The sequence below is a fragment of the Mizuhopecten yessoensis genome, unplaced genomic scaffold (genome assembly GCF_002113885.1).
Source record: "Mizuhopecten yessoensis strain PY_sf001 unplaced genomic scaffold, ASM211388v2 scaffold6919, whole genome shotgun sequence".
Taxonomy (NCBI): Eukaryota; Metazoa; Mollusca; class Bivalvia; order Pectinida; family Pectinidae; genus Mizuhopecten; species Mizuhopecten yessoensis.
This window is the reverse complement of record NW_018406790.1, coordinates 215,800-225,007: the sequence shown is the minus strand read 5'-3', so window position 1 is coordinate 225,007 and position 9,208 is coordinate 215,800. Positions and strand designations below refer to the sequence as shown.

At 34.9% G+C, this 9,208-nt stretch overlaps 1 protein-coding gene across 1 annotated transcript; it reads left to right on the top strand.

Moving 5' to 3' along the window:
* Nucleotides 1-298: 298 nt before the first annotated feature.
* Nucleotides 299-8,296, top strand: LOC110452850 (protocadherin-like wing polarity protein stan). Its single transcript, XM_021501562.1, has 7 exons — nucleotides 299-305; nucleotides 785-981; nucleotides 1,518-1,875; nucleotides 2,536-2,694; nucleotides 3,496-3,730; nucleotides 5,823-5,866; nucleotides 7,003-8,296. Exons 1-7 carry the CDS (start codon nucleotides 299-301, stop codon nucleotides 7,080-7,082), a joined length of 1,080 nt encoding a protein of 359 aa, XP_021357237.1. The 3' UTR covers nucleotides 7,083-8,296.
* The last annotated feature ends 912 nt before the right edge of the window (nucleotides 8,297-9,208 follow it).

Below are 9,208 nucleotides of genomic sequence, written 5' to 3'. Positions count from 1 at the left end.
GGGTCCAGAACACTGCAGCACGGCTAGTTACTCGTACTCGAAAGAGAGAGCACATCACACCTGTGCTCTATTCGTTGCACTGGTTACCTGTACGATACAGGTCGCAGTACAAAATTCTGGTGTACACATACAAGGCACTGAATGGAACAGCTCCTCAGTACATACAGGAGCTTGTTACCCTGTATCAGCCGTCACGATCACTGTGGTCGGAGTCAGAATCTTTGTTGTGTGTCCCAAAACCTCGTATCGTGACCTACGGAAACAGATGCTTTGGAAGGGTTTCGGCTACGTTGCAAAGATGTTATGTAAATACCACCCTTTTATTTGTTCAATTATGTGCACATTGCTTGCTAAAATGTATAAAAGTGAATGCAAGCCTTTGTTATTTTTTGGTTTTCACAATTATAACCATTACTATTATCCATATGTTGTAAAGCGCTTTAGAGTAATTTTACAAATTATATAGGGCGCTATATAAATGTTGTATATTATCATTATTATTATTATATAATACGTAAATATGCAAATAACGTTGCTATCGGTCAACAGTCATTGTTATATTAACTGAAAAAACGTAATTTTGCATTTGTATTACGTCATGGGAATTGACGAGTAGGCATTTTAACCAAAGATAAAGAGCTATAACATTCGATTCAAGAACGCGGTTACCATTAAATCGCTAGTGCAAACTCGAGAGTGCGAGGTTAAATTATTTTAAAGTTTCATAGTTACTTATAGCTGTTCCGCTGTCTCTACATCCTTAATAATTTTTGTTGCCTTTCAGCTGGCTTGCTATCCACGTCGTCGTCCACCATTGTAGACTACGAGAGTTTGACGAGTAAAAGTTTTACTGTGGATGTGACAGTGACTGATGGCACAGATACAGACACTTACTCCACGTTCACTGTTAACGTCATAGAAGTTAACGAAGCTCCAGTATTTGGGAGTACGATCTACTATGTCAGCGGAAATGAAGGAAATGTAAGAAAAAAATATATAAATCAATCGCAGTCAAATAAGCTGATCCATTTATCCCGCAGTCAAATGAACCGACTGGTTTATCCCGCAGTCAAATGAACCGACCTATATATACCGCAGTCAAATGAACCGACCCATATTCTGCAGTCAACTTACACTGTATTAATGATATATTACACTGTATTTATGAGAACTTAAACTGTATTGATGAGAACTTACACTGTATTAATGAGAACTTACACTGTATTAATGAGATCTTTAACTGTATTAATGAGAACTTTTACTGTATTAATGAGAACTTACAATGTGCTAATGACAAATTACACTGTATTAATGAGAACTTAACACTGTATTGATGAGAACTTACACCGTATTAATGAAAACTTACACTGTACTAATGAAAACTTACACTGTATTAATGAGAACTTACACTGTATTAATGAGAATAAACTATTATCAACATGAATTTACAATTATCAGTGAGAGCTTACAATGTATCATAACAGATAATGTATCAAATTTGTACGTGTTTGTAACAGGCTGGGGAGAGCTTTAGTAGCCCAGGATTTGTGGTGACTGATCCGGATGTCAGCGCCAGTCAATCCTACACTGTCGACTGTCCCGCCATTGCAATGGATTCCACTACAGGCGCGGTGACCTTGAGTGGAACGTACGACCTTGACGTTGTCGGTACGGCGTCAGTTTTGACCTGTATTGCCACTGTATCGGACGGCGAGCTGACTGATACGACACAACTCATAGTCACAATTAATGACGTCAACGACCATATTCCGTCGTTCGCCCATGCATCATATACATTATACACGACCATTTACGGTAACGTTGGCGATACGATTGGGAGTATAGCGGCTACGGACGGGGACCTGGGTATTAATGGTAAGTCTTTGCTTTAAGGACAGTAATTACTCCTAAATATTTAAGAAATAAATGTGTCAAACTGGTCTATGAAGACTATTCGGAAGATATTTATTTTGTCTGGGAATTGATCAAGTCGCAACGCATTTGTGGACGGTTGTCTTAAAAGGCACCACTTGGAATCATGCAGTGAGTGGGGGTGGGGGATCTTCCCAATATCATCTAAGCGCAATGGATTAATAGAGATTGGAGACAACAATAATAAATTTAATGAACATGCTATATAGGCAGGTCTCTATTACTGTCAATCTGGTGAGGAGACCATACCGCTACATAGACTTCAACAGGGTGATCTTGGTATACGTCATGAAGATTAGCATATTTTGGGTAAACAGGACAAATAGTATATGTTAATACATGCAAGTTTATTAGTCACAAGGCATTCCTCAAATTTATATATTTGAATCTCTATCCAGAGACCACATTATGAAGTACATACAATGGTCTCTTACTGGAGGCGGACATATTATACAGACTCATTTAGCCTGGAATATAATTGTAACGGAGTTTTAGAAGTGGTATCTTAACACAGTTCCTCTCATAACAGAAGTGGTCTCCAGATCTTTACTGGTGTTAACTGTTATTGTGAATGTCACTGACGAGCTGTCATTTTTGTTTTAGGGGCGATTAGCTATACGCTGGACCAAACCTCCCTCAACGAATCGTACTTCGGGGTAACCGGGACAGGGAACCTATACATTAACAGATTTCTTACGTCATTTGGAGATGGGACATATTTTTCATTTTCTGCCAATGTGACCGACTACGGTGGCCTGACAGGTAATATCCGGGTGATGTAATATGTAAGTTATTTACAGCTATATCGACCAATAAACAATCCTTCAGAAAAAAACATGCATGTGATATTTATTATACAACTCACATCACGTGAATTCAATTTACAAAAAATAAAACATTTATTTCGGAATTAACGGAGGATGTTTTTACACATTTGATAATTTGAATTGGGGATATCTCTCTAAGTCATTTAAACAATAATGTTTGCATTATCAAAAAAAACAGAATGCTTTTTATCTAAGGTTACGTGTATGATTAACCACTCTAAAATACAAAATTCATAATAGACATCTAAATTAGATTCATATAACAGTGTGGTATCAGAAATCAGTAAAACAAATTAATATTATGATTATAGACCTTTTCTTAAGGACGATACTCTGATTAACAGAGTCAGGGTTAATTATTAAAACACTATTGTACACATACTTATCACAGCACTTTTGGAGTGCTCCTTTATGATTACCGTTAGCTATATGATAGTTATATTTCTGTGTGTAGGTAATTTTAGTGCTAAATCATAACTTTGTTGTCGTACGTGGAAATATACACGTGCCAATATTCCGTCTTTGCGTATTGAAGAGTTAGCTTCTCTTGTGAGCAGGCATTGATTGTGACGTCATTGGTTTGTGTGAGAAAATTACGTAGTTTTCTCAAAAATTGATGACGTTACTCTCACAAACAAGTGACGTAACAATCAATACCTGCTCACAAGGGCAGATAACTCTGCAATACGAAAAGACGGAATAAGTACGTCTAAAGCATATTCTTTGCCGTCCACAGATACCGCCGATATAAATGTCGTTGTATATGCAACCACCACCGTACCAACCACGTCCACGACGGAGAGGTACGCCACTTTCTTCGAGTATCCTCCTAACATTGCCTGGTTTACCGTGTTCTGTATGACCGCGGTCACCGCCACAGCTGCGTTTTCTTACCTGGCTTATGCGCACGGATTTCTCAGACAGCTAACATGTGAAGATCTAAAGTCTGTGTTTAGAGTCAAGAAAAAGCGGTAAGGTTATCATGTGTGAATGAGGTGTCTACATTATAGTGTTTTCGTCCCTTGTATATCAGACCATAGACGATCAGAAACAACATACACGATTCTCCCTTTCCCAGTAATATCAACTACAAGGAAGACAGACACTTGTGTTTTTATCTATTCTTTTAAAGTTTAACAATGTAGTTCGCGATATATTGAATTGGGCTCTGCTCAGAAACCAGTCAATAGGTATTAATAATGTCCAACAGAGAAAATCGGCACATCACCAATATATTAGGACTAGATCAGACTACTTTGTGCCTTATTCAAGCTCTGTGTTGGGGGGTGAAGATATTATCAACTTAGAGGAATGTGTAAAAGCCATTGGAAAAACTGGAAGTTGCATTGAATTGCCGAAACTGATCACTTTGTATATGGAATTTTAATGTGCAAGCTTTTGTCAATTAAGTATTAATTTGAATATATTTTTCATGTTATGGAGATGTATATCTCCATAACATGAAAACTATATTCAAGTCAATCCTTATAATTTAATCTAATATACACATTCCCTGTGGGAATCCCCTTTTATTGGTGGACTCTTTTCTCTTACAAATTATTATGCCGCTGTATAAGCCAATCAAAAGCACGCTACAAACGGCGATGTCATTTTTTACGTTATGGGCTGATAACATAAATTTTAAGCCAATGAAAATACTTGTTACAAGCAAGATTACATTATTGATAGATATACATCTCGGATACATCCTGTATCACTATTATCGCACCTAACAGCGAGTTCATCTCATTGATAATCAGTCTCATCATATAAAGTGTATGTATATATGATATATGGAGATGTAATTGCTTTGTGTATTTATGTATGATATATTGAGATATAATTGCTTTGTGTTTCTATGTATGATATATGGAGATATAATTGCTTTGTGTTTCTATGTAGGATATATGGAGATATACTTGCTTTGTGTATTACTTGCTTTGTGTATATATGTAGGATATATGAAGATATAATTAATATGAAGGATATATGGAGATATAATTGCTTTGTGTCTCTATGTGGGATATATGGAGATATACTTGCTTTGTGTATTTATGTAGGATATATGGTGATATAATAGCTTTGTGTATTTATGTATGATATATGGAGATATAATTGCTTTGTGTTTCTATGTATGATATATGGAGATATAATTGCTTTGTGTTTATATGTATGATATACGGAGATATAATTGCTTTGTGTCTCTATGTAGGATATATGGAGATATACTTGCTTTGTGTATTTATGTAGGATATATGGTGATATAATAGCTTTGTGTATTTATGTATGATATATGGAGATATAATTGCTTTGTGTTTCTATGTATGATATACGGAGATATAATTGCTTTGTGTCTCTATGTAGGATATATGGAGATATACTTGCTTTGTGTATATATGTAGGATATATGGAGATATAATTAATATGAAGGATATATGGAGATATAATTGCTTTGTGTCTCTATGTGGGATATATGGAGATATACTTGCTTTGTGTATTTATGTAGGATATATGGTGATATAATAGCTTTGTGTATTTATGTATGATATATGGAGATATAATTGCTTTGTGTATATATGTATGCTATATATATAGATATAATTGTTTTGTGTATTTTTGTAGGATATTTGGAGATATAATTGCTTTGTGTATTTATGAATGATATATGGAGATATAATTGCTTTGTGTATTTATGAATGATATATGGAGATATAATTGCTTTGTGTGTATATGTAGGATGTATGGGAATATGCTTGCTTTGTTTATTTCGGTAGGATATATGTAGATATACTTGATTTGTGTATATATGTAGGATATATGGAAATATACTTGCTTTTTGTATTTATGTACGGGATATGGAGATATAATTGCGTTGTGTATTTATGTACGATATATGGAGATATAATTGTTTTGTGTATTTATGTAGGATATATGGAGATAAACTTGCTTTGCGTATTTATGTAGGATATATTGAAATATAATTGCTTTGTGTGTTTATGCAGGATATATGGAGATATAATTGTTTTGTGTATTTATGTAGGATAATTGTTTTTTATCTTTTAGAAAAGTCATCAAAAGAAGACATCGGAAGAAAATCCGCGATTTAGGTAAATATCCGCATTTCAACTACCGACGTCACTGACAGCTACGTCTGACGCTGGTTAAAAAGACAATATTTTGGTAACCATTAAGCTGTTGTAAGGATTCTTGATGTCTGAAATAAACTATGATAATTATGTTTACGTCATTACCAAATAACAATTAGACTATAAACTAGTGTATAGTAGACAGTTCTTTGAAACATATCGAGATGATATGTTTTTCCTTATTATTGAAACCTAATGAAAGTACCAATGAACGGAGTCGGGAATAGTGAGATATACATTAGTGTAGATAAAGGTTAAATGCTTCGATAGTGCGAAATCCAACGGAGTTTTTTTCATTTATTCATCAACTTTTACTGATATGTGTGTGACTGATGACTGTGTGTATAATGAAATTAGGTCGTCAGTTAATCACGAAAACACGACCTTAATCATATTATCATGATGTAAATTTGAAAGTGGTTCTTTCCCTTTTGGAAAGAAGATAGAATTGTCAGTGACGTAACATGTATCCTGAAACATGACCACTTCCTGAACGAGGCCATCCTCGATATCCAGGGGTTACAACCACTTTCGCTCTCTACACTCCTGGATATCGAGGATGAAACGAGGCTGGCCGTATACCAAAAACAATCGCCTTTTATTGGCAAATAGCTCATCTAAACAACAATGGTTTCTATCCTTTTTATCTTCAATATTGAATGTAATATTGTACACAAAAAATGTACGTGAGTTGGAGAATAGTCATAAACATAGGCAGTCTAGCTACCACATCTAGTTACCTTGCATCTCATTCAGTATTTCATAAAGGAATTCTTGTATCGAAATGCGGAATTGTATTTTGACACGTAAACGTTCTGCAGAATTAATCTTTACATATCAGTTACGAGTAGAAATACTGACATTTGGTTGAAGAAACATTAGAATGTAAACGTAATCGATGGATTGATATTCTTAACTTCTTATTCCTATTCTTGAAATGATTTAAGCATTATCAAAAGGGATAATCTGGAAGCTCTTACACAAATTCCATTAAATAAACACATTAAATAGACATCTATGTGACGACTTAGACAATTTGCTTTTTATCAATTCAATCAAAGATTAAAAAGATGAAAACGTGATGATATTGTTTTCAGGGCATGGACAGAGGGAGCTGAACAGGGGTGTGACGTTCGCCTCGACAGACATTACAAAACACATTAACACTAAAATCTAAAGATCGAGCGCTGTCACGAGGGACAACCGTATTACTTACTCTGACGATAGATTGCCACTTTGAGTTTTTTTTGGAAGATGCATCAGCAGTATTTTGGCAGCTGAGTGTCAACCTGAGGGCCATTTAGAGACACCATCACTTAGCTATGACGACCATGTGCAGCCCTGAGGGATATTGAGAGAAATCACCAACACGAGTCTCACCGAGCGCCGCCCCAACAAGCATTGAAAACACATCAATACGGAACATTGACTGCAATATGCCGCTTATAGGACCCTTTGAAACCTTTTCAAAAGTCATCATATTTAGGCCATAGGAAATTTAAGTATAAACTATTTAATGTGTTATGCTATATAGAAATCATCTACAGTCATTCGTTGGTACACTTACGCATCATTTCGAATTCACGTTTTAGAAATAATTTAGCGTTTTCGAGAAGTGAACGGAATTTCTTCAACATCGATCTCAAACGTTACGCGCCTTCAACTATCATATACACGGTTACCTCTCGTGTACTATTTGCACCGGAGGATAACCAATGGAAGCTCAAATGAACCTGTTTGTATAATATATATCCAGATACCCACTTTGATAGATTGCCTGCGGTGATGCGTTGCAATGACTCACATAGGAGGACGGTCGATAATACGACGAGGTAGAACTGTTTTCGTTTCTTATTTGTATACCTCTGGTCCACATGTGCAAACTACAACGAATATCAACACAAAACCTGTATTTCACACATACGTTGAAAGAAAATAGCTAGTTTAAAAAGGTAAACCCTAAGAAAAAGTCAACGGGATACACGCATATATTTAGGGTGCACAATAGCTTTTTGCATGTTATACAAAGGTCTCATATTTTTGTTATTGATAGTGGACGGCTGTCCTAAATATATTAAATGATTTTTATATAAATGAGAATTATAATATAACAAATTGTACTTAACATAAGGGGGTTACTTATTTGGCAGATTTGGCGATTGTTTTTAATAAGTCCAACATATTTAAAATCACTCTTTTATACATAGACTAAGCACGGTAATTGATCAAGATTACTGTGTGATATGTTCACTGAATTCATCAATTATCTTATTTTAACTCGATCGTTCGTTTATTTTATTTTAGTTCATCTAAAATGCGATACTTGCTTTTTTTTTTAATATGAACATTTATTCTTTATGTTCTATGCACTATTTAAACTGTTTTTTTAAAAATAAATATCACTTTGTAAATGTTTTAATTAGACATATTGTATTTAAATTTATTTATTTATGACACACTATCTGATTTGCATGTATTATATACTCCGAGTATACAACAGATCATTCACAATGTTGAGTTGACTGTGTTGTATAAGTTGTGTAAATTAAGTTAAACGTATGTTGTAAGGTTTCCTATTTCCGGCCAAGCTGGTTGTTGTTTGCCATGTAAAGCAACTTTGATTGACGACCGCCGTTTATCACAACTTCATAATTTAGCTGACTTTTTTCAATATTTTGAATTTGTTTTACAATTTAGGAGAACAAATCTTATTATGCATTACACATTAACTTGTTATATAATGCGTGTATTGCAAATTAAACTTTTATTCTGATCACATCCCAAATAAGAACCCAATCATCCCATTAATTAATGAGTTAATGTATTAAACCTAGTATCCGGTCCGTGTACACTCGTTCCTTTGAGGATAAGTGCGAGTGTATATGGGTGATATCTCTACTACTGAATCAAAGTTATTGATTAAGTTTGCGAAAATTAGTGACTTTCTTTTGCGCGGCATGTCTCCAAAGGTACCTCTGTTTAGCCCGTGTGAATAATGTAACCTGGTAGAGGGTCATACTACCACGGAATAAGTCCGTGGTACTACTGTGTCTAGGTATTGATATTTTTCAGTGCAATGGCACTTTGAAATAGCCCTTAAATGACCCCGCCATCTGTGGATCCCACCATCACATGATAAATTAATGTTAAGAGTACGCGATATACCCAAACAAACGAGGTAACAATTCAGTTTACACTGAACAAAATATATTTATCACAGAGTAAACATGCACTTTACAGGGTCACATCATTCAAACACAGTGTGTGGGTATATGGGTTATTGTAAGGGTTATTATTATCAGA

Excerpts from the sequence above, each read along its gene's own strand:
- LOC110452850 (XM_021501562.1), top strand. Across the intron at positions 2,695-3,495 it reads CGACTACGGTGGCCTGACAG|ATACCGCCGATATAAATGTC; the intron begins GTAATATCCGGG and ends TGCCGTCCACAG. Across the intron at positions 5,867-7,002 it reads GAAGAAAATCCGCGATTTAG|GGCATGGACAGAGGGAGCTG; the intron begins GTAAATATCCGC and ends TATTGTTTTCAG.